Genomic DNA, 25,205 nt, shown 5'->3' on the forward strand with positions numbered 1-25,205 from the left:
CCCACATTCTCTTGAGACAGTGTAACCAGTCTTCCACCTTTACAATATCACCAGTTTACTTGGGACTGGAATCCAAGGTATAGTGTGACCCAAACTCTCACTTTCCTTCATCAGGCCCTTCAAGTTGTTTCTCCCTGATCTAATTCCAGCATTTTTCCATCCTCAGAATTCTTAGAATGTCAGACAGCTAGAGGGGACCTCAGATCGCTGACAATACCTTGGTTCTTGACTTCAGGCCCAGATTCCCAGGAATCCAGAGTGGTAGGAATAGGGTCTAACGTCTATCAAACATTTTGGTTTTTAATAGCATTTTTTAAAAATTACAAAGTTATGCATGCATGCTCAAGCAGAAAATTGGGAAAGGCAGAGAAATATAAGGGAATTTTAAAATTCACTCTATTTGCCCCATTCACCTCTTTAACTTCAATGATCCAGTACTTGGCACTGATTAGGTGTTTAATAAATATTTGTTGAATGATCTTCAGTCTCATCACTCAGAGATAAAAACCACAATTATCTTTTGTTTATTCTTCCAATCATATATATGTATATGTATATGTATATATATATATATACACACATAAATGAGATCATATTGCACAAACAGCTTTGTAACCTGCTTTTTTTTCTCTTGGCAATATACCGTGTTTCCCCGAAAGTAAAACTGGGTCTTATATTAATTTTTGTTCCAAAAGACGCATTAGGGCTTATGTTCAGGGGATGTCATCCTGAAAAATCATGCTATCTTCCAGTTAGGTCTTATTTTCGGTGAAACAGTACTATGTACGTTTTCCCATATTAATAGCTTTTTTACATCATTTTAATGCTTTCATTTTATTTCTTCAAATGACTGTACCATAATTTTCCTAGCCAACTTACTACCTTTAGATATTGAGGTGGTTTCTAGTTTTTTGTTGTTACAAACAACATTGTGCCACACATCCGCCACACATCCTGGTACGTACATTTTTGTCCACACATCTATTTTTTTTTTTAAAGATTTTATTGGGGAAGGAACAGGACTTTATTGGTGAACAATATGTACTTCCAGGACTTTGTTCCAAGTCAAGTTGTTGTTCTTTCAATCTTAGTTGTGGCTGGCACAGCTCAGCTCACGGTCCAGTTGCCATTACTAGTTGCAGGGGGCGTGCAGCCCACCATCCCTTGCGGGACTGGAGGCATTGAACTGACAACCTTGTGTTTGAGAGCCCACTGGCCCATGTGGAAATCGAACCCGCAGCCTTCGGAGTTAGGAGCATGGAGCTCTAATCGCCTGAGCCACCAGGCGGGCCCCCACACATCTATTTTTTTTAGGATGCATTCCTAGAAATGGAATTGCTAGGTCATTAAGAGTAGGCATTTTAAGATTTCTCATACACACTGACAAAATGGCACTGCCAATTTACCTTCAGGGCTACTGCCAATTTTTCAAAAGACCTAAATAAAGAAAATCTTGTACATACTACCTTTGACTAGGTAGCACAGACTAATCAACTCCAAGGTTTTGCCTTTGGCCATAATTAAGCAATTCTGAACCACCGTGTTAGTTATTGACACCTGCTTACCAGAAGCTAATTGGCAGTCAGATTTTGGAACAAGAAAACGAGTAACTTAAAACCTATAAACTTTTGTCCGGGATCCAAACTATTTCAAACCTTGTGACCCGTGACAGTTCCCAGTTGTAAAAGCATTGGGAACGACTGAAACCCAGCGTCTGGTATGGGCCCAAGACAGAATATATGTACCGTGACTATTTCCCTGTTCCCATTTCTACAGATGGAACACTGAGGCCCTGCCAGTGTCTGCACCCTCAAGTCTCCTGACTCAAATTCCAGGTTGCTGCCCCAACATAGTGCCACTGAGAAGAGGGCCGCCCATCTGCCCCACCTGGCCCTAACCCGGCGTGTTCCACTCACCACCCGGGCGTTGGGGCGATGCAATATTGGAGGAGACCAGCAGCAGTGTGGCTGCCCGCCGCGCATACTCCGTCCTGAGCGCAGCCTCTCCGCGCCAGGGGGCGCGCTCCTCTCCGCTGCCCCGCCCCCGAAGCGGTTGGGATTTGAATCTCCGGCGGGCTGTGGCGGGAAGTGTCCATCGGTCAGCCAGACATGGAGAGCTCGGGCCCCGCAGCTCGGTGCCCGTTGCAAGAGCAGCGTGCCCGCTGGGAGCGGAAACGCGCCTGCACCGCCCGGGAGCTGCTGGAGACCGAGCGGCGCTACCAGGAACAGCTAGGGCTGGTGACCACGGTGCGGGGGCCCGGCACGCCCTCCCGTCTGGGGCGGGAACCCCAGGGTGTGGGAGGGTCTCTGCCCGGTCTATGGGGGTTCTTGAATTGTCCGCCTGCCATTTGGGGCCTCGGTCGACTTCTACAGGTTCTGGCTGCGCCTGGGGGTTGGTCTCTTTAGCAGACTGAATACCGATGTTCTCTCCTTCCGCAGTACTTCGTGGGCATTCTGAGAGCTAAGGGCACCCTGCGACCACCAGAGCGCCAGGCCCTGTTTGGGCCCTGGGAGCTCATTTACGGCGCCAGCCAGTGAGTGGAAGGGGCATGGGGAGAGGGAAGGAGGGAAGGCCCTGGCCTCTCTCGGCGCACGGAGCTCGGAGTCTGAGAGAATCAGGTTCATATTCCGAGTCTGCCAATTGCCTCACCTGTGCTCTTGGCCCAGTGCCTTAACCTGCACCAGTTCTCCATCTGTAAAATGGGTAACAGCACTACCTCCAGGACAGGGTTATGAGAAATGTGGTGTTTGAGCAGTTCTTCGGCAGCTCTTTTATTGTCCTCATCCACGCAGAGAGCTGCTTCCCTACCTGGAAGAAGGGCACTGGGGACAGGGACTGGAGGGCTTCTGCCCCCACCTGGAGCTCTACATCCAATTTGCTGCCAACTCAGAGAGGTCCCAGACCACCCTGCAGGTAACCTGAAGATGACCTCAAGTCCTTCCCCTCTTCCTCTCTTGCCACATACATTTCCTCTTCTTCTGGAGACCCAAACTTCATTCATACTGTTCCTGCATTTATAGAGCCCTCTGGAGGGAGACGGGTTCTCTCAGGAGCACACAGCTTACTGAGGCCTGGGGATGTGTACACAGGTGAATACAATATAAGGAGTGGCTTCTCTCCCTGTTGCCAACCCTTTCCCCCTCCAGGAGCAACTAAAGAAAAGCAAACGTTTCCGGAGGTTCTTGAGGCTTCAGGAAGGCCGCCCTGAGTTTGGGGGTCTTCAGCTCCAGGACCTGCTCCCTCTGCCTCTGCAGAGGCTCCAGCAGTGAGTGAACTCACCCTGCCTCAGCCAACTTCTCTGAGTCCGTATGATTGCTTCCATCAGCCTTGTGGGATTCCATGAGGTCTGTCCCAATGTCTCTCTACTGGGACAAATTGCTCCTAAAATCCTTTTGCAAGAGTAAATGTGAACCCATGGACTATCTGGGGTCTGTGGCCTCAGGGCCATAGCTGGGACTGTGGAACCCTACATTGAAGTGAGGGGGGGCTATAAGAGGGTTATCGACAGGGTATCTGGAAGAGTTTGCTGAGATGAGAGGCTGGCCTAGCGTAGAATTTCTGTTGCTGGGGATGAGTTAAGAGTTCATCTCAGGTTGTCTAGCATCCTCCTTGGGTCGACTAACTGTCATCTTGGGATCTGGCCTCCAAAACTACGGTCAGTCTGCCCCTGACTCTTCAGTGAGATGGAAGAGGGCCATGTGGTATGAGACCAGGTTTTCAAACGGGATACAATAGCCAAAAGCAAATCTTTCCTGGCCTTGCAACTGAAGTATGTGTAGGGGGTGATGTGTGTGTCAGGCAGAGGGAATTCTGCCCAGCTCTACTTCCCTTCATAGACTTCCAACTGTCTAATTCCAGGTATGAGCATCTTGTCGTTGCTTTGGCGGAAAACACAAGTCCCAACAGCCCTGACCACCACCAACTCACACGTATGTTCTTACTCTGCCAAAACTCATGGCAGGAGGCTGCCTATCCCTTTCTGGTTGTGACCTCCAACAATATCTGGTATGCCTCTATCTTCCACTGACATATATGCAGTGTCCCTATTGTCCTGCCCACTCTTTAAGAAGTTAGACCCTGACCCTGGTCCCCTTTAGGAACAGCCTGTCTTTCACCACCACAAGTCACCCAGAGTCTAAGTTGTGCTGGGAATGGGGTGGGGGATGTTATTCCAGGGGCTGCTCGGTTGATAAGTGAGACTGCCCAGAGAGTCCACACCATTGGTCAGAAACAGAAGAATGCCCAGCACCTCCGGCGTGTCCAGGCTCTGCTCAGTGGACGCCGGGCAAAGGGGCTTACCTCAGGTAGTCTGCCTACTTCCCCTTCAGTTCTCATCTGCCCTCCTTTATATTCCCAGCACATACCCCCCGTTTCCTCAGCCTCCCTTCTGTTCCCATGGGTCAAGGTCCTAGAGCTGCGCACCAGAATAACAGCTACCCCGTCCCCTAGGTCGCTGGTTCCTACGCCAGGGCTGGCTGTTGGTGGTGCCTCCCCATGGGGAGCCTCGGCCCCGAATGTTCTTCCTCTTCTCTGACGTGCTCCTCATGGCCAAGCCTCGACCCCCACTGCACCTACTGCAGAGAGGCACCTTTGCCTGCCGGGCCCTCTACCCCATGGCCCAGTGTCAACTCCACAGGGTCTTTGGCCACTCAGGAGGCCCTTGTGGTGGACTGCTCAGCGTAAGTAATAGGCAGGAGTCCTAGGTAAGGTAGGAGAGGCCCAAAATATACCTCAAATGAGTATACCTGTTTCTCTCCTCGTCCTGGACCCCTTGCATAGAAACTGAGCCATGTACATTGAGAGAGGATAACGGGCTTGGGGTTCAGAGTTAATTCTCACTTCTGTCCTGAATTACCTCCATGGGAGTAGCAAGGCCTTCAGCTTTAGCCTGGACCATTCTGAGCCAATGCACTCAACGGTGGTCTCTCCTTAGTTGTCCTTTCCCCAGGAGAAGCTACTGCTTATGTCCACAGACCAGGAGGAACTGTTGCGCTGGTACCACAGTCTGACTTTGGCCATCAGGTAAGTTGTGTGTTCCCTTGGGAAGAGTGCTGTGATGCAACCCAAGAGCTAGAAATGAGCAGTTCGGATCCTATCTCGTGTCCTCTATCACCTAACCCCACCCTGTAGGTGATTTTGTGTCAGTAGTGTTCATGCCAGTGCCTGAACTGTCTTTTCTCCACAGCAGCCAGAAGAACTAGAAGAATCTTATAGATTCCAGAACTCGTGATACTTCAGGGAGAGGTCAGCAGGGTCAAGAGTATAAAGGAACCTTCTTCAGTACTAAACAAAACACAGAAGCCTTCATGGTTTGAGAAAGGTCATTTTGTGTTTGCTTGGGACCAAGCCACATTGGGTTATTTGACAAGCCCTTAAGAATCAGGAAACCAGATCTGACCCAACTGAACCTCCGCTGAACCAGCCCCTCCAGCACAGATGAGAGGATTTGGGATTGATAAGCTCGGTGCTATGTTTGTGGCCAGTTGTCTGTCAAGGTTGCAACTTTGCAAACGTGGCTATTTTTAAGTTGTATGTAGTTTTTATAATTTATTTTCCCACTGGATTTTAGTAAAGCTTTGTTCTTTGGAAAGGCCTTTCTGTCTTGGCTATGTGATATGAGAAAAGGGATTTTTGTGCCCTGGAGGCTGGCATGAAGGAGGCCTCAGGAGCTCCCTCTGTCTTCTCAGCTCTTGCACTGGAAGGCAGCATTTTTTTGTCCTAATAAGGGAAGCTTTTCAAGAAGGCCCAGTCGTTCTTAAGCACCTAGTATGGGTGTGTGTGTGACCAGCTGGAATGGAAAAAGCGCACAGGAGCATCCAGTCACAACAACAGACTTTGTTTTATTAAACCTTCAGCCGCTGTCCCTCCTTCCTGGCAGGGGCTGTGATTGGGGCCCTTTGCCACAGCCTTGGTGCATCTTCTCCTTAGCCCCTGCTCCACTCCCCAGGGAGCAGCTAGGTTCCTTGTCTCTGTGCTCCAGTTTAGGGGCTCCTCCCAGGCCTGACTGTTACCAGCGTCCTCCTCGTCCTCCTTTATACATAAGTCCTCAGGAAAGGGTATGCTGACCTCTGTGAGGGGAAGGTCAGGCATGGTCCAGTTTCAGAAATTTGTTTGTACCTCCACGAGACTCACCTCCCAACCCCTTACCTGGTTCTGGAAACTCCACACCCTCGTTTGGCTTGTTCTTTTGTAGTAGCTGGTGGATGGTGTGTAATTTCATGTTCAGAAGCTCCTGCTGGGCTCCGGCTAGGGTAGTCACACTGCGGACATGTCCACTCAGAGGCTGCCCAATCTGTGCCCCCACTTCTCTCACCTACCACACATTGCTCTCCTTACCGCTCAAAAAGGGGGTCCAGCTGGGCCATCAGATTGTTCAGGTGTTGCTCTGTCTGGGCCAGCTGTTGAGTCAGCTGGGCCAGCTGTTGCTCTGGAAGTAAAGGAGAAAAGAAGAGCAGTGGTTACCTACCGTCTGCTGTCCCCTACTCCCCCACCAAGCACAGACTTCTGCAAAACCCACCTGACTGCAATGATTCCTTCTTGTCTGCCTTCTCTTGGAGAACAGCAGCCTCATCTTTCCCCTGCTGTGGAAGAAGGAAAGGGCAATACTGCAACAAGAGTCTTCATCAGTTCAGAGTCTCCAAAGCAAGTACAAGGAGGAGGAGAATTTGAGGCAGAGAAAGCTATTGGGTTTTTACCTCAGGGAATCACAATCACATCTAGTCCAGCTTCTCACCCAGGACATGAAGCAACATGTCAGTGTGCCCCCACGTGGTCCTTCAGTCTACTGACATACCTCCAGGAAAGAGCTCCCTCCGGTTTGATAAAGCTCTCGTCATTACTTTATATACAAAGCCAAAAATTGTCCTTCCTGTATCTTCTTTCTGTGGTGCTGTTTAGAGCCTTCCCAAATTATGTCTTTTCAGCATGACAGCCCCTCAGGAATTTGAAGACAATGGTCATTTCCCTCCCCTGCCCTCTGCCCCACATCTTTGGTTTAATAGCACCATTTTTTTTCAGTCAGTGCTCATTTGATACAGTTTTTCTCCTTGCTTTACTGAGCTTGTAGTGCTCTTAAAGTAGTGCCCTGAAAAGAAGAAGATTCTCCAGGAATGTTCTGATCAGAAGATAAAGTGCAATACCTTGTTACTAGCATTGATGTGGTAAATGGGTTGTCACATCAAACAACTGAACTTTATTAGTCAAATAATAAACTGCTGCTATTATGTTTCTTTCAGGCAATACTTGAGTCCAAGAATAGAATTTATCCTTGTTAAATTTCATAATTAAATTCAGTCCCTGACCCTATCCTGTCGTCTATCTGGGCACATGATTAGCTATCCCTATTAGTCATGCTGTCTAGTTTCATATCTCCAAATTTGTTCAGCCCTCTATTTCCCCATGCAAATGATAGGGGTAGGGCTGAAGATACAGCCCTGGGAGGTACTGCGTTCCATTTCAACAGTTCCAATCCACCAAAATGTACTGTCAATTCCCATTTCAGGGTCTCCTTCCCAAGCGCATGAGACTGCTTGGTACTTTGAACTCTAAAACCACTGTGACTACAGTAATCAACCGCTTGTGCCAAGGTTGGAGTCTCGCCAGGAACCCCACTTTTGTAGTATGGACGCTTGCTGGGATCAATTACTTGGTCTGGGTGATCTTGAGCAAGTGACAGTCTCGTCTTTGGACTGTTGGGAGGACTAAATGTGATGATCATTGTTTATTTACAACTTACCACGCGCCCTACACTTCCACTACCTCGCTTGATGCTCAAAATAACCCCATAATGTTGGAAAGCCAAAGAACTGTTCATTTGGTAGACTGACAAGATGTCTCTTGTTCTTGGTACCATAGCGCCCCCACGGGAAATTCAGGCCCGGGGCATCCCCACCCATGGTCGGTCCCGCACCTGCAAACACTTGTACAGCACAAAAGCCACGACAGCCGCGGTGTACAGCGCCCCCAAAGGCAACGCCCTGGCCCGGGCTCGCTCGTGCTGATCCTTGGGCTGCGGGCGCCGCCGGGCTTCCGTGGCTCTAGGGCCGACCTGGGTGGGGTCCCCTGCGGAGGAGGGCAAAGGCGGGTCAACAGAGCTGGGGCCCGGGACCCGTGGGCAGTCTCAGCCTCCCTCCAGCAGCCCTCGCTGGTACCTGGGTATGCCCGGAGGTCAGGGCTGGGGTGGTCTCCGCGGACCCCAGGCAGTGCAGACGCAAGTAGCAGCCCCAGCACACCCGCAAGGGAGACTAAGCTCGCCATTGCAGGCCGACAGAAGGAGGCGTAGGCGCATGCGTAAGCGCGCCCCGGACCTGGTCTCGCTTTGGGCCTCTCCGAAAGCCACGCCCACTTAGTGTATGAGCAGGGCTAGGTCTTAAAATATTTGCATAGAACTGTTGGCCCAGCTTTCCTAAATTAGTTAACTTAGTATCTATTTAAGTATTCTATATTAGGTAGAATGTCTCCAGAAGCTTTAGAAGATTATGCGGGAAAGTTGTTTTTGTGTCTCACTCCACCAACATCCTCACCCTAATCAAAAGATAAATGTTCTTACAGACCTATAAAAGGTCGGCTTACATAACCAACAGCGTAGCTCGTGCTGAAGGCCTGTTTCCTAGGCTACAGACGAAGGACTTGTTCCTTATTTGCGCCTAGGGGAAAGTCCCCGGACCGTATGGTAGAGAGTGCCGCGTGCGCGGGCACGTAGACCCTCCCTGCTTTACACCCTGAACCCGCCAAGATGCGATCCTGCCCTGGGTGGGGGAGCTGAGCGGCGTGCTGCAGGGCCGTCATCCGTCAATTCCTCTAGTTACGCAGGCAGTGCGCCTTCCATGCGCACCAACCACACGGGGCTCATTCTCAGCGCGGCTGCATTTTAGGAAGTAGCGCTTTGCAAGCAGTTTATGCTGGGCAAAATTTCAATAATGCTGCTAACCCGGTGACTGACTAATCTCTACCGCTTCACGATTTTTGTCGATCAAAGGGGTTCATCCAAATAAAGTGCTCTGAACCGTTTTGGAATCGTGCCTAGCTGCATAGTGATTTTAACCTAAGCAGCAACTCCGAGCCAGGCACTTGTATATTAACCCTCTCCCGGACCCTCCGCTGCCATTTCCTTTCCGAGCTGTTAACGTGGGCACAACCTTCAGATCTCAGCTGGTGTGTTCCCTTCATTCAGAACCTTTAACTGCCAATATATTCATTAGTGCTTTCTTCAAACCACTATTACGCCAATTATACCTCAATAAAGCTGGAAAAATCCATTTTAATTTATTAAAATCAATAAAGTTAATTATAGACAATATCGCTAGACTTTAAATTCCACGAGAGCAGGGGCCATAACTCTTTTTCTTTACCATTTTATTCCTATAGCCTAGCACAGCACCTGGCGCGAGCAGTCACTCAATGAATCCTTTTTGAATGAAATTAATGCGTTTAAAACGGACCAATAAGTAACTATAATTAAGCTCTTTTAAAGAATGAGGAAACCAAGGTTTAGAAAGGTTAAGTAAGTTATTAATCAGGTAAGAGGCAGGGCAGAGATTCCAACCGTTTTCTGTCTCCGTATTATCTGCTTTACATCACCCCACCCCCAACTCTTCCCCCTCCTTTTTTCCATAACTTCTCCAGGTGGACTTAGGTAGTCCCACACTGTCTTTTACAATTGCCTGGGATACATAGGATCGTCGTTCTAATTAGACCAAGAGCTCTTCTTTGAGGAAAGAAACCATTTTCCACTCACATGTGTATCTCCAGAGCTTAGCACATAAGCAAGCAATCGGTACGTGTGTATTAAATGAATGAAGTACATGTGTGTTGAATAAATGAATGAAGCACGAGGGTATCTTGTCTTTCCAGAAAGGGAGGAGGCAGGACAGGGAGAGACCCACACCCAAGCAAATTGTCATGGTCTAGCTAACTACCCAGAGGCAGCCTGGATTGCAGACCAGGATAGTTCAAACCTTGACGCCAAAGCCAGTTGGCATAGTCAATGTGAACAAGTGGTTCAGGCCAGGTACAATATCATAAATGCCCCCAAACTGATTGTTGACTTTAGGGAATTTGGACCCACTATTGCCAGATCTTTTGATTTTTTCTCCAAATATCAACAAATTGGGATTTTCAAAACTTGGAAATCTTTGTGTTGACAAGGAATCAGTGGCATACTTCACATATTTATACCCATGTGAATCATTTTAAAAAATTCTTCTCTTCTACATGACAAAATTATTTTCAATAATAATCAGGAAATGGAACAAATAATAACGGCCAGAAATTCAGACAGTGAATTATTTGTTTTATTGAATGTCTGATATAATCATGACAGTATAAAAATATATGTAGTTAAAAATTAAGCATTACAGGACAAGAAAGGAAAAGGTATTGAGTTACTACTTCTTAATTATATTATTGTATTTTTTGAGAAAAGGGGCAAAAACCTTATATCTACATATTAATCTGAGTGATAACATTACAATTTCTTTTTGTAAAGTTAACTTCTGCAAATTTGTCAAAAGAAACCTTTGCATATTCATATTTAATAGAGAATATAGCCATATTTGTCAATCTCCACTCATAGTTGATCAAAGACGGCCTTTTATTAATTTTCATTTCAAAAGGTTTCTTTTACATGAAACAACAGACCTACAAATAGTTAGGAAAAGTCTTAAACATATGGAAGTTTGGCAAAGATTCATAAAAATTCCATTTCATAATAAATTCCAGTATATTTTCAACATAAAGACTCCAAGTGGTCACCTACAATGACACAATTAAAGTAACTCAAGTTTAATTCCTTTGATTTTACAATAATTGTGCTATCATTGTTTATTTTAAATCTACTGGTTAAGTGCAGGACTATGTACTATGCTAAGGGAAGGAGACAGAAATTGTGCCCAAAGCAAACTTGAACAATTCCACACTATTAAGAACTGATTCTAGATATAAATACATGTAGGTGAATTTGCTTGTGTCAGGAGCCAATTGTATAACTAGGAGTTCTCCAGATTAACTTCCATGTAGATTACAATGTTTTCTAAAGGATAAGTAATGCTAATGTGCTATTTTGAAGCTTGTATATTATTAAAACTCACCAGTAACCACAGAAATCTAGCACTTAGATCTACAAAAGATTTTTCAGAGGGGAGTATTTTATCACTGGCAGTTTTTAGAATTGCTGAAACATGGTAGTAATAAAAAGGAGACTGATTTTTAGTTGGTTTTGTTTTAAAATTCTCCACAGACCATAGAAATAATTTTTAATTTTTAAAAACATTATATGGGCCAGACAAAACATATCTCTGACCTCTGGTCTAAGGTTTATATTTGGAACTTAAACTCCCTGTTCCCAGCTCAATAGCCTCTACCTGATTTGGCTGTTTCTGGACAAGGCACGTACTCCACTCCCTGAAGTGAACAAGCACACAGACAGGGCTCAGCTTCCCAGGATGGTACAGGAGCAGAGGTTTCTTTAATTCAACTAACTTTTGAGAATGACAGTTCTTAGGGACAGTTTGGATGAAGTGGGTCAGGAGTGGGAAACCTAGCTTCCTCTACCCCCCAAACTATTATACCAGTAATAATAACAATGACAATGGTTATCCTAACACATTCACCTTGGGTCAGCTTTAGGGTGTGGTGAGATTGTACATACCAGGAGACCTCCCAGTCACATTCCACTTTATAGCATGCTCATTGAGGAATACATTCCCCCTCATGGGACTCAGAGTTGGAGAGAAAATTCAGGCACCCTGTGGCAGAAGGCCTGTCTTCCTCGTCTTATGGGTACTGCTTCATGCCACTTCTGTCCCCATCGGCGTCTTCATGGGCTCCCCTACACAGTGGCACAATAAACTCAGACCTGCTTCTCTCTTCTCTGGCTGGAGGTGGTACAGGGCCACCGGTAGGGGTGGGAGGGGTTGGTGCGGAAGCTCAGGAGCTGCTGGGTGGCGCAGGTGCAGGCACTGGGCGGTGTCTTTGTTCTTTCACTCATCCCTCCCCTCCCCTTTCCTCCCCGGAAACCAGTGACTTTGCCACCACCAGTATTGGGGATGACGAGTGGTGGGGGCAAGGCCCAGGGAGGGGTGGGAGTAAGGTGGGCTGCTGCAGCTGTCAGGCTATAAACAGGCTGAAACCTTGGCTCAGGGCTTGGTGCTTGCAGATTTGGTTCCCACATCAGCAGTCATGAGCAAATGTGACAACTGCACAGATCAGCTAATGCCCGGTAAGCTGGGCGGGGCAGGAGCAGGGGGAGGGGTCATGTGGCCCCATATCCCACCTGCAAGGATCTGGAGGGTTGGGCTGGGCAGTAACACTCCCATCCTCTCACATCCACAGGAATCCCCTCCATGACGCAGGCCTGGGGACTGTGGGCCCTCTTAGGGGCTGTGACGCTGCTGCTTCTCATCTCACTGGCTGCACACTTGTCCCGATGGACTAGTGACCAGAGCAGGAGCCATCCGGGACAGGGACAGTGAGTGGGGAAAAACGGAGATGGGTTAATTGAGAATTTCTCCTTACCAAGAAGTCCCCATTCATCCCTTAAACTTTGTGTTGCAGTTCTGGAGGGTCTGTGGAAGAGGTCCCCCTGTATGGGAACCTGCATTATCTGAAGACAGGTAGGAAGCTGGCACAGGGGAGGGACACAGAGGCCAGATCCTGGGTGGGTGGGATGAGGGGCTGCCGGAGGAGGAACAAGAAGTGACCAGATTCCTATTCCCTGTCCCAGGACGGCTGTCCCAAGAACCAAGGCCAGACCAGCAGGATCCAGAACCAACACCTGGAGGCCCCACCAGGGTGAGTCAGTTGTGCCCAAGGAAGAGGGGAGGGGAGGAAGTGGGGGCTTTTTCAAGGGTCCAGTGAACTTCTAACAGCCTTGCAACTCCAGGCTGCAGAGGAGGTGATGTGCTATACCAGCTTGCAGCTGCGGCCTCCACAGGGCCGGATCCCTAGCCCTGGAACCCCCATCAAGTACTCAGAGGTAGTGCTGGACTCGGAGCCAAAGGCCCAGGCCTCAGGTCTAGAGCCGGAGCTCTACGCCTCCGTGTGTGCCCAGACCCGCAGAGCCCGCGCTTCCTTCCCAGACCAGGCCTATGCCAACAGCCAGCCTGCACCCAGCTGAGATGGAGGACCCGGCACAGTGGAGCATGCATCACCCCGCCTCCTCTGTTGCAGGGGTTACTGCTATCCTGTCTGGGTAATGACTGTTTGCCAACAACCCCCAGACACGCACCCATTGCCCAGTCACAGGAGGTGATTTTCCCCAAACTTCCTATCTGAGCTGTGAGGGAGATATCTCAGGGGACCGACAGGCTCCCCATTTCTTGAGGATGGAGGAAGCAGAGACAGGGGTCCCTTCACCCCCTCTTTGTTCTATCTATTCCTCTCAGGCACCAAACTCCCAGGTTCTCACTTCTTCCTCCTTCCGGAGTTTAACCAAATCCTCCCCAGTACTGCTCTCATAAGTGTACCCCTGACACCCCAGTGTCTCCTCAGACACAGGAAATGAGCAGTGGGGGAGGGGGTAAGAACCTGAGAGGACCTGGTAGAGTATATCCCTCGTGAGCAGACAGGCTGGAGGGGTCCTGGAACCTATAATAGCAACCTGAGGAACTCAAGCCTGGCTTCTGACTTGAAAAGCCTGGCAGGAGAATACCAGTCATCATCCTGTTGCCTCTGTTGTGTCCCCAAGTTTTCAAATAAAACTTCTCAAAAAGTGTTCAGATTTTATCTAGTGTACTATAGATCTGCAACAATCCCCACATGGTGGGCTAGAGCTTTGCTGTCTGCACAGCACACTTCCTGGGGGCCTCCAGCTGGGGAAGAGGGCCTAAGCGGGGCTGCTGCATCAACACTGAAGGACGGGTGCCAGGGGTGGCGGCCAGAGCCCAGTGCCTAGCTGCTGCTGCTGCTGCTGCTAGAACACCCTCAGAATTTGTACTCAGAGCCACCCCGCTCCCATCACCTGGGGTCTGCAAACTCACCAGCCCCTTACCTGTACTCTTCCCCATGGACTCTGTAAATGAGTTGCCACCCTCCACAACCTGAGGTCTAAGCCATCTCCCTCCAGGGCCCCTGGAGAGGCAGGTCTGGCTTGACAGACCTGAGTTTTGAGGGGCACAAGAAAGGGGAAGCTGAGGCTTTTATTTCCAAACTTCTCTCCTTACCACTTAAGAGTCCCACGTAAACCGAGAGTGGGGAACTGTGTGCCTGAGACCGGCCTGGTGTTCCCAATAAGAAGGGGGACCTCCTCTGTATACACATACAATAACCCAAACGCCCTGGGGTTTCTGGACCTCTGAAGACCCAACCTGGGTCTCCCCAGAAGAGGCCCGGGTCGCGGTTAAAGGCAGGCCGCTAGGGCTGTGTGGGAGGGAAGCTGGCTTTGGGGGCGGGCACCGGATGCGGGGAACCACTGGCAGAGGGATGTGGGGTTCTGAGGGCTGCTGTGCTGAAGACAGCTCAACGTGTCGGCGGGCTGGGGCACGTGAGACCTTGACCCGGGAAGAGACAGGGGTTGGGGACCAGCCCAGAAAGTCAGCAGAGGCTTCAAACACCTACCATCTCAGATTCGCTCTCTCTTCTGGGCTCTGCGGCACCCGCAGCCTCCGCAGGCTCAGGACCAAGCTCCGAGCGCCCTCACCTGGTACGACGCGGCCTCGCCACCACCTCTGCGCAGGCGTAGTGCTGCCTGGGCCGTGGCATGCTGGGAGATGTAGTCCCGACGTTTCTGGGCAGTCACAAGGTCTAGTGCGGGACAGCAGCAAGCTCAAGCACTGTCGCTCCGCTAGCGGCCACCTCCCGCCTTCGGAGAACACGGTGGACTCAATCTGTGTGGAGCTGGGTGTGACTTGAATTTTGTTTTCCTTCCAGTCCCTGAAGCCTGAGTCGTCTTCCTTCTCTCTCCCCTACAACCCTTTAGTTTTTCTTCGTTTCTTATCCTGTCTATCACCGAGGTTGGTGCCTAGGCCCTCATGACTGAATGCAAGGTCTGTGGCTGCTTTCTAACTGATCCCTACGTCTAGGAAATAAATCAGTTGGGGGCAGCCGGATGTGTCTCAAACACCTGAGGGGCCCCTTGCTGCATCTCTCTAGCTGGTCAACTCGACTCACCTTACCAAATACCCAGGAGTTTTTGCCCCTTCCTTATCTCCAGGTGCTTCCCTTAGTGACCTCTTTGGTGTCTAATTTCAGCCAGAATTGCCTGTCCCAGGCAAATTCTCAGGGAGCAGGCCCTTAGGAGAAGCTATGAGGGCCCTCTGGGGCACCAGCTTTCCCCCTCTTCCAGAGATCCCAGCTGGGAGGATAGAGATAAACCCAAGAACCAATGGGATGGGCAAAGGTTCAATGATTATAGGACTTTCTTAACGAATTACTTATAGGTGGGGTGGGGCCTTCAAGCCATCCAGTTAAGGCCCCTCCATCTTTGGCCTTGCTCTGCACTCTGTCAAAATGAGTCTAAATTTTCAAGTGGGTTTTGGCTGCAAGGAGAGAAACAGAGCTGGGACATGGAGAGAGACCAAGTCTTAATGACTTCATTTGAAACCTTGGATCCAGCCATGCCCAGAGCTAGATCTGCTTCCTGAATTTTTTGGTTATGTATGCTAAAACGTAAGTCAGTGTAAGTTAGATGTTCTCTCTCTTGTAACTATGAGTTCTGACCTACTACTATTAATGGCTTCTGTTTTAAAGTCTTTTGGTGATTATCACTGTTATCTGTTAATAATACTTAGATTCTGGGCATATGGCAACCCTATGAAGACCTCCCTTCCTATCCACTTTGACAACTCTTAGCTGTAGGTGAGGAACTTTAAATGCGCTCTACTGAGCTCCTGGCAGAGAATTCTCTGCAGACAAGTTTCTGGAGAAGACTCTCAGAGCCAAGAGCAAGGACCTTCAGGAAGGCAGCAAGTCCGAGAAATAGCCTGCTTCCCAGGAACAATCAACGGCTTTGCTGAGTCTCCTATACTCTCCAAAAAACTAATGGTGGGTCGAATTTCTCAGTCTTTGAGGCAGGGAGAACTCAGACAAACTAGAGGGCAGAGAGAGCTGCTGGAGGAAACAGGCGAATCTCTGACTGAGAAAAATGAGAGCCTGGAGGAGATATGTGTCAAATTCAAATACCAAAAATTTCCCTGAGCAAGAAAATGTAACATCAGAACTAAAAATTTCCATAGAAAAATCAAAGGAGAGGATGGCCACTGCTAAAATTCAAAAACAGGTCTAGAAAATTAAATAGATGAAGTATCTCAAAATGTAACAAAAATATGGAGATGCAAATCATGTGGTTAAAGATCGGAAATTGCAACAGACCCAGGAGATGTCACTGAAAATTCTATGAGTTCCTGGAGAAAAAGGAACAGGAGAGGAGAGGTCATAATTAAATAATAAATGAAATTTCCCTGGGCTGAAGAAAGACAAGTTCTAGACTGGATTGACAGGAAAACGTACATACTTAGCCATATACAGGTTAAAATTCTTAGGCTCTAAGGATATGGGAAATCTTAGCACATTTTCAGACAGAAATTCTTTATTATTATCTGCTACCCTGGAAGTTAAAAGATTGCAAAATTAGGTCAGCTTCCACCATGGCGTACCATGGCCAGGGCCAAAAAGTGCAGAAGGTGATGGTACAGCCCATCAACCTCATCTTCAGATACTTGCAGAATAGATCTCAGATTCACGTGTGGCTATATGAACAAGTGAATATGTGGATAGAGGGCTGTATCATTGGTTTTAATGGGTATATGAACCTTGTGTTAGATGATGCAGAAGAGATTCATTCTAAAACAAAGTCAAGAAAACAGCTGGGTCGGATCATGCTAAAAGGAGATAATATTACTCTATTTCAGAGTGTCTCCAACTAGAAATGACTAATGAAGTGAGAAATTGTTGAGAAGGCAATAAATAAATAAATAAATAAATAAATACAAGATAGCAAAATTAAATGTGAGTTAATGAAAGAAAAGGCCTGCAACCCAGATCCAGCCAAGGAGGAAAGAAAGATATTAAAGATTTGCAAAAATCACCAAGTATAGCATCTGAGAAATACTTTGAAGACTCTAATGGAATAACAAATGAATCAGAACAGAGATTTCAAGATAGGGGAAGATGAAAAGGAAAGAAAGCAATGGGGAACAAAAAAACCATGATCTATATATCTCTCTATATATTTATAACATGCAATTAAATGCTAAATAAGAACTCTTGGAACAGGTGGAACACACTGTAAAGGAAATTCTAATTAGGATTTAATTATCTCAATAAAACTCTGGAATCAGGTAGTGGGTATAAGGGGAAGGTAAGTGTTACAGGATCCAAGTAAGGGAGGATGAAAGAGGAGGAGGGAAGGGTAGTGAAAGTATTCTAAAGACCACATCTTATTGAGGTGGGGAGGAAGTAGAAGATAAGTATAGTATGATGTAAATAGTTCTGTTTTCACCCACCAGAAGGGTCATGTGTGTCTATTTAAGACAACAGGGCAAGGGATGATAATATTAATAGAATGACTCCAAATTAAATGACTACAATAAAACTCCAAATTAACAAGGGGAAAAATGGGATGAATAGTCATTCATTCAACCCAGCAAAGCAAAATAAAAGTTCACAACAATGTTTAAAAATTTAAAAACAAGTAAGATGGAAATAATAAATCAAGTACATCACTCATTACAGTGAATATGAGTGGACTGGGTTAAAAGACTGTCAGATTTTGTTATAAATCAAATTCTGGTCCATATTACTTAAAAGAAATACACATAGAGCAAAATGATAATCAACAATTCAAAATAAAGATGTGGGAAAGGGATACCAGGCAGATACGCAGAAAGCAATGATGATGCTGATATCCAACAAGGGCAATAAGATACAGGCTGAAAGTGGTGTGAAAACTCATAGGATTGTACACTTAACATTGAAAAAATTTATTGCATGTAAATTATAATACAATAAAGTTGTTTTTTTTTCAAAAAAGAACAAAATTACTGTGTTCACAAAATTTAAACGCTGAATGAAAAAGTAGTGTAATACGAGGAACCCTCTCAATTACCCTGTATCATATATCCCTGAAATACTATAAAGATAGCAAGCTTTTAAAAAAAAAAGGAAAAATAAATGCAGTACTTATTTCAATACATTATAAAAAGAACAAGAAAAGAAAACCAAAGTAATCGGGATATAACAAAAATAGACATGAATGAAATGGAACACAAACGAAAATATTAAAAAACAAATAAAAAATGTACTTAAAAGGGCTAAAAAAACAAACTTCTTTCAAACCCAAATAGGGGGGAAAAGAGTAAAAATGACAAGATTAATTATGAGAAAGAAAACATCGTTATAGATAGAAGAAAGAATTAAATAATTATTTTAAAAAGTATAACTTAAAATTTCTCATCAACTAATTTCAAAATTTACAGGAAATGGATACATTTCAGGAAAAATGTAAATTACCAAAATTGACCCAAGAGAAAGAGGAAAGATTGAATATCTCAACTTATCTTAGAAAAGCGATTAAAGATCTACTTTTGGAAAAGACTGCATTCAAATGGCACCACAGCTGAATTTTAGCTAACCTTAAAAACTATTATTATTGTTATTATTATTATTATTATTTTTATGCCATTTAAACTAGTCAGGACTATAGGAAAAGAAGGAAACCTCCCATGCTTAATATACAGAGCCAGTATAACTTAATACCATTCCTAATAAACCTAAGTAAAAAATAAAAAGAGGAAAACCACTTAAATGTAATGAGGACTTTTTTACTAAAACCTAATACTATTCTTCTCAGTGATGAAACACTAAAATCACTTCAATTAAAATGAAAATTTAGACAGAGAGGCCAGTGTTATCCTGATTATTGACATATCTTGGAAGTTTTACCAAATGCAGTAAGACAAAATAAATTGCTATGGTCACCCGAAAAATTATAATGCTAATTTTTTTTGCTGATATGATTGTATTATCAAGAAATGTAAAAGACTCTAGTAAAAAGACAGAACAATTTTTGGAAAGTTGACTGGATACAAGACAAATATAACGAAAATAAACTGCTTTTTTCCTACTTTAGTAATATGCAAAAAAATTGAAAATCAGAGAAATATTCAATTTATAGTTCCAAAGTTATAAAGGTCTTAGGATAATAACAATTACAGTCACCATAATACCATGCACTTTTGTAAGCACTTTCTATTAATTCAATTAATTCTTACAACACTCTCTTAAGCTAGACTACTATTATTACTCTTATTTTACAGACTAGAACACTGAGGAACAGAGAGATTAAGTGATTTACGTCAGATCACTAGGTGGTAACGTGCTAGAGTTGGGTTTTGAATCCTGGGCGTTGGGAACTGAGACTACCCTTGTAATCACTAAGTTACAGTATGTATATTTTTAAAAATTGAGATACAATTGACATATAACATTAGTTTCAGATGTACAACATAATGATTTGATGTTTATATATATTGCAAAATGATCACCATAATAAGTCTAGTTAACATCCATCACCACACATAGTTACACATTTTTTTTCTAGTGGTGAGAACTTTTAAGTTCTGTTCTCTTAACAACTTTCAAATATAGTACACAGTATTACTAACTATAGCTGCCATGCTGTATATTACATCCCTATGACATTTTATAACCATAAGTTGTATAGTATGTAAATTTAATGAAGAAACAGCACTCATATGAAGAAAGTTATACAATATCATTAAAAGACATAAAACAAGATTGGGACAAACAGAAAATCAACCATTTTCTTGGTGGGAAGATAAAATATCATCAAAAATGTCAATTCTACCCAAATTAAAGTACATACACAGTTAGATAATTCCAATTTGTATCTCAAAGAACAGTTAAGGAAAAATATTTTTTAAAGAGAGAAATTTGCTTTATAAAATATCAGAACATCTGTAAGGCCAATTAATCAAATCAATAAGTAAAGAGGAAAAAGTTGATCAGTGGAATTAAACAGGAATCCAAAATTGGGTGTTTGTGTGTATGAGCACATGGCAATTCAATTCATTGGGAAAAGGAAGGATGACATAATCAATGGCCCTGGAACAATGGGCTGTCATTACCGAGTGCCTACTCTGAGCGAGGACCATGCACTAATGAAACTTGCATTCCAGTGGAGCAGTGGAGCCTGGAGGGTGAACGCACAGCTTCTCTTGTAAGACATTCACACCATCCAAGTTGGAGGCAGCAAGAGATTGAGTCAGCTTCCAGTCTGTCCTGAGGGGTTCTGGCTTTATCCCTGCTCCCCCACTTTTCCATCCGCCTTCCCTTCCCAACAGCCTGCCCTGCCGATTCCAAGCTCCAGCAGCAGAAGCAAAGAATGGCCTTTCACAGGTTGTTCAATCCGCTCTTACAATTGCATAATTGTGTAAGGGCAATTCCCTGTAGCAAATCTTTTAGTTGAAAAAAATCTATATGTGCCTGTGTATGTATATGTCTATGCATATCCTGAAGGTCTGCTTCTCTGATTGAACCTTTTATTATTGAGATATAATTGATATATAACGTAAATTTAAGTTGTTAAATGTGCTCATTTGATACATTTATATATTGCAATATGATGACCTCCATAGTTAGCTAACACCTCTATCATGTCACATAATTGTCGTTTCTTTTATGTGGTTTGAGAACAGTTTGAGCCTTGACTGACATACTAGATGACAGACATATAAGTATTCATTGTATTATTCTTTCAACTTTCCTTTAGGCTTGAAATGTTTCAAAATACAATTCTGGCTGGGGGAGAAAAATAGGTACAAAGGATTTAACATTAATAGAAGAGCAAATCCAACTAGCTAACAATCATGAAAATATGTTCAAATTCACTAGGACTCAGGGACAGGCAATTTAAAGTAATAGCGAGGTACCACTTTACATCCATGGTGGCAAACGGGCTCAAAACCATTGGAAAATTCTGAAAGCTAGTGTAGCATGTGCCCTCAGAGTTACCCACCCCCAGGGCCGAGGTTGCTTGTGTGTGTATACCAGTTCCCACCAGTCACTGGTTGAGCTGCTCTGCGGGGAGGCCACTTTTAGCGGCCATATGTTGGGGCAGAGCCACTTGCCAAAGAAAAGCTGCAGGCAAAAATACTGGCAGTTGGAAGCCAGGCTGATGTGCACCAACTGGTAAGGCCTGAGAGGACAGGGATGGCTGAGGCACTGTCTGCTCGTGCGTTGCTCAGATCCACTCATGTCCCTCATTAAGTTCAGCCTGTCACTGCTTCTTAAAACAAGAAAGAGGAAGAGGAATAAAAAAGTAGACCAGGAGGGTTAGTGGGACAAGCTACAATCCCCACTGCTGTGGTTGGTTCTAAGGCTGGAACTGAGATACTGCATTTCCTCCTCTACCATCCCCTTCCTCTCAAGCAGCACTAGATGCTGGTCTGGATGGCTTGCTTGGTGGGTAACACAGACAGATCTTCATTTCCAAGGAGCCTGAGCCCCGATTACTGAACCCTTTTCCGGTTGTGGTGGCTGCAGTTGCCCATTCGTGGATAGTTTATCACTGGGCACAGAGCACCAAGAGGCACCATGAATCCCCTGGGGACGTAGATACCTTCCACCTGCTCCTATTATGTAGCAGCAATGTATCTCCTCATGAAAATCAGGTTTGATGACCCCTGCTGGGATAATCACTCCACTCCACGTGTGTGAGGTAGGAGCAGCCAGGCACAATTGCTAAGGATGGAGGACTCCACCATGTGGACCGATGTAGACTCTTTGCAACCTTTTACCTCAGCTCCCACTGCTAACGGAGTGGTCGTCTCCATATTTTCCCATTTAAATTCCTGAGAATGAAAAACAGATAATCCCTGATTTCCAGGCCAGGCCACCCCATAGGACACAGTCTTGAGTCAGATGCCAAGTCAGCTAAGGTCAGAGGAGTTGGTGGTCACATAGCACAATTTTTGGCGTGTAGGGCTGCCTCATCAGCAGGGGTTCGCTCCCCTCAAACGCGACCGTCTTTGTGGCTGGCCCAGTGTTGACATTTGGTAAAGGAGCTGTAGTCCTAAGGGATAGATTTTTCACAAGCCCTCCTTGTGAATTAAGTGGTTTGTTCACAATTAGTAGCTTACAGCCTACTGAATCATTTCCTAATTTGTACAATAAGTGGCTTGGGCTCGCTAAGATCCCTTCAAGCTCCAAAATGCCTGATAACTGCCCCTCCCCTCAAACTTTTGTACATAAACTATTGTTAAGCTAGACTCCATCACATGCTTCTGTAATTTGCGTGTTTGAACTCAAAATTTAATTTTTCAATAAATGCTAGCTGTTATTATGTATCTTTATTACATTTCATTCTGTGGTTTGGAGCCGTCATTTTGCCCTTCCTCATTGTTTGACTCCAGAATTTCCCTTTTGGTATATTTGCTTTTCCTTATAGCTCTGTGCCATCAGCATCTATGAATGTGCTTTCTGTGTCACCATCCAAGACAGGATCAAGGAGGGGCCTGGGGCAAGTCACTGGAGACCTACTCTTTGGCTTCAGTGATCAAAGCTGCAAGACGGCTTTAGTGCTGTAAGACGGCTCACAGTTCTCCCTCCTGACTCTGAAGCTATGAACAGACTGCAAGATGCTTTTGCTAAAATCCCTACTATATCTCCAGCAATCACATCCTTGATTGATGTCAGACATTTTCTAAACCATCCTATATTTTAAATAGGAAATTGTGACTTTTCCACAATTACATTCTGTGGCAGGGCTGGCTTCTTTATTCGTAATATCATGTTCTTTCCCTTACATCATGCTTCTTCCACAGTTCGAGAAACTCACCTATTGCTGCTGTAACACATGACTAGAAATTCAGTGGCTTAAAAAGTACAAATTTCTCATCTTCCAGTTCTGTGGGTCAGAAGTCCGACATAGGTCTCGCTGGACTAACATCAAGGTGTCAGCAGTGCTTGTTCCTTTCTGGAGGCTCTCAGGGAGAATCCATTTATATCAGGTGGCCTCTAGAAGCCTTTTCTAGCTTTAAGAAGCTACCTGCATTCCTTGGCTCATGGTTTCTTCCTCCACCATCAAAGCCAGCAACTGGGGTGGAGTCCTTCTCATGTTGCATCTCTCTGCCCTCGGCCCCCATGGTTGAGTCTCTTTCCATGATCCTGAAAGCTTCTCCTTTCAAGGACTTGTGTGATTAGATTGGGCCTACCAGGGTAAAACAGGATGATCTCCCCATCTAAAGGTCCTTCATTTAATCACATTTACATTTTTGTCAGGTAAAGTAACATATTCACAGGTTCTGGGGATTAGAGTGTGAACATTCTGGGGAGGCCATTATTCTGCCTACCATGCCCTATCCATAGATTTGGGCCCCCTGGAGCCAGTGGGTTACCGTAATGAAGCCAGATATAACCTGACTTTCAGGGTCTCAGGAGACTTCCTTGACTTCCTGATGTTGGCTGGACTTCACCACAGTTTATCCAGGTGAGCCCCTTTCCACACAGCCAATTCTTTTTTGGATGTCCTCATAGTTGGGCTCCCTCCTCTTGTCACCTTCCCAATCTATTCCCTGCAATAAACAGCAGAGGTCAGGAGAAGACAAGCACTGGGCTTTGGTATTTGTCCTCTGGGACCACAGGTGATATTACGGTCCTGGAAAAGCTGCACAGCTTTGGCCCCTCAGCTCTTAAAGGCTGCAGGTGTTCCTGACATTTGGGCAGGTAAGAGTTCGCAGTTACAAGCATCCTTCCTGATGTTCAGTTTTGAAAGATAATATGAGTGTCAATATTGCAGATTCCATGTGACACACATGGGGAAGAAGGACCCTGCTCTCATCCCTATTAGTAAAGGAAGGCCACGAGACAGTCTAGGATGGAAGGAAATGCGGACTGCCATAGGAGAGGTGTAACCTCACGATAGTCCGCATTTCCAGTCTGCCACAAGAGCGGAAGAGGAGAGGAATACGGGCCAAGCCTGCCTAAGACAGGCCACGGTGGGTGCGCAGTTTGGTTCATTCCAGTTCCCTTCCTCTGAAGCCTCTCCAAGAGTCAAGTTAGGCAGCACGCCCACTGATTCTTTGTTGAACACATACTAGAAACTGGGTTTTGGCATTTTACCTGGCATCCAAACCATGTTCACTTGGGTTTTGTTCTGAAAACTGGGACATTATCTACCGTTTATAGCATTCCTGCGAGTCTTCCTGCAACTGATTTACACATACTCCGCTCTCTATACCACAGACACAAGTACCCTGACTGCCCCCACTCACCCCTGCCACAGCTGCGCTGCACACTCCCACTCACTTTCACAGGCCAGAGGTCCCCAGGAAGTCACCAACACACAGCACTGCCTGTTATCTGGGGGAGGCCCTGACCAGGTGCCTGGGGGAGGGGACTGGGTTGTTGGAAACTTTAATCAAGCAAGGACGGTTAACAGCTGCAGGGACACCTTAGGAAACACTGAGCCTCACAAAGGAAATAGTTGTAGAATCTGTCCCCATGACTTTTCAAGACTTTTCTGAAAATCGCCTGTCATTCCTGCTGTGGAAAAAAATAACCATCACAGGCACGCTTCAGCCCACTGAACCCTTTGTGCTTACTCCCCTGGAGCACGCTTTGACATACACGCTCATGTCCCACAGACACCCCCAAGAGACTGCAAAGACCTGGGGATGCACACACATGCACACCCCTGCCTCTCCCTGAGACAAGTCCTCAGATTACAAATGCACTTTTTCTGGGGCAGGCTGGGTGACACTGTTGGGGAGCGCTCCCCACAGACCCGTGGGCCTATCACAGTACTCCTCCACACACCACTAACCAAATATTACAAGCTGTTAGCATGTGGTGAGGACCTCTTCCCCTTCCTTTCCCTCCCCGCAGCTGCAGGGGATGATTTTGAGGGGGTGGATGTCACCTATTGGGGGTGGGTTTTTCCTACCTCCATACCTTGTCTTGACCCAGCTTCTTCCCACCCCCAGAAGTAGGCCCTTTTCGGGTCACATCCTGGTAAAAGAACATCAGGGAACACCTCTGAACCACTGCTCAGCAGGCCCCTCCTGCCTCCCCCGGTCTCCCTCTCTTCCAACATCCAGGCTTTCATCAGCGATGAGGGCCTCTCAATCCCTGGTCTTCCCCCATAAGTTCCCCTTTCCTCAGGGCTGGTGTAACGGGTCAATGTTGGGTTTTTTTTTAAGGAAGTACTTTACTGGAAAGTAAGAAAGAAACGAAAACCAAACCAAGAAAAT

General features: G+C 45.8%; 3 protein-coding genes, 1 long non-coding RNA gene, 1 other non-coding gene and 1 pseudogene across 8 annotated transcripts; 4 read left to right on the plus strand and 2 right to left on the minus strand.

Annotated features, from left to right (window-relative positions):
• The first annotated feature begins 1,756 nt into the window (after nt 1-1,756).
• On the plus strand, nt 1,757-5,590 carry ARHGEF39 (Rho guanine nucleotide exchange factor 39). Of its 3 annotated transcripts, none has more exons than XM_019729270.3 (9): nt 1,758-2,246; nt 2,439-2,533; nt 2,793-2,913; nt 3,147-3,265; nt 3,859-3,929; nt 4,176-4,304; nt 4,450-4,679; nt 4,934-5,022; nt 5,189-5,590. In XM_019729270.3, the coding sequence occupies exons 1-9, from the start codon at nt 2,109-2,111 to the stop codon at nt 5,199-5,201; spliced, it is 1,005 nt and encodes a 334-aa protein (XP_019584829.2). In that variant the 5' UTR covers nt 1,758-2,108; the 3' UTR covers nt 5,202-5,590. The 3 variants fall into 3 exon arrangements, with proteins under 3 accessions (XP_074186786.2, XP_019584829.2, XP_019584828.2); XM_019729269.3 differs by having other exon boundaries at nt 1,759-2,246; nt 5,186-5,590; XM_074330685.2 differs by lacking the exon at nt 4,176-4,304 and having other exon boundaries at nt 1,757-2,246; nt 5,186-5,590.
• Nucleotides 5,591-5,815: 225 nt separating this feature from the next.
• Nucleotides 5,816-8,308, minus strand: CCDC107 (coiled-coil domain containing 107). Of its 2 annotated transcripts, none has more exons than XM_019729059.3 (6): nt 8,151-8,308; nt 7,910-8,061; nt 6,518-6,578; nt 6,337-6,427; nt 6,148-6,260; nt 5,816-6,068 (listed from the first exon to the last, which is right to left on the minus strand). In XM_019729059.3, exons 1-6 carry the CDS (start codon nt 8,254-8,256, stop codon nt 5,821-5,823), a joined length of 771 nt encoding a protein of 256 aa, XP_019584618.1. In that variant the 5' UTR covers nt 8,257-8,308; the 3' UTR covers nt 5,816-5,820. The 2 variants fall into 2 exon arrangements, with proteins under 2 accessions (XP_019584618.1, XP_074186787.1); XM_074330686.2 differs by having other exon boundaries at nt 6,518-6,581.
• A 278-nt stretch (nt 8,309-8,586) lies between these two features.
• LOC148754986 (RNase MRP) lies at nt 8,587-8,863 on the plus strand. The gene has a single exon (XR_016019509.1).
• A 1,407-nt stretch (nt 8,864-10,270) lies between these two features.
• On the minus strand, nt 10,271-15,044 carry LOC109446040 (uncharacterized). The gene is made up of 2 exons (XR_012495841.2): nt 14,554-15,044; nt 10,271-12,429 (listed from the first exon to the last, which is right to left on the minus strand). It is a non-coding gene; the product is annotated as an uncharacterized LOC109446040 (long non-coding RNA).
• SIT1 (signaling threshold regulating transmembrane adaptor 1) lies at nt 12,081-13,715 on the plus strand. Its single transcript, XM_019729057.3, has 5 exons — nt 12,081-12,217; nt 12,331-12,466; nt 12,553-12,611; nt 12,722-12,789; nt 12,881-13,715. Exons 1-5 carry the CDS (start codon nt 12,178-12,180, stop codon nt 13,112-13,114), a joined length of 537 nt encoding a protein of 178 aa, XP_019584616.3. The 5' UTR covers nt 12,081-12,177; the 3' UTR covers nt 13,115-13,715.
• Nucleotides 15,045-16,573: 1,529 nt separating the features above from the next.
• LOC109446153 (small nuclear ribonucleoprotein E pseudogene) lies at nt 16,574-16,892 on the plus strand (annotated as a pseudogene).
• The last annotated feature ends 8,313 nt before the right edge of the window (nt 16,893-25,205 follow it).

Source organism: Rhinolophus sinicus, chromosome 16 (genome assembly GCF_057876585.1).
Source record: "Rhinolophus sinicus isolate RSI-liver-muscle chromosome 16, RSI-T2T, whole genome shotgun sequence".
Classification (NCBI taxonomy): Eukaryota; Metazoa; Chordata; class Mammalia; order Chiroptera; family Rhinolophidae; genus Rhinolophus; species Rhinolophus sinicus.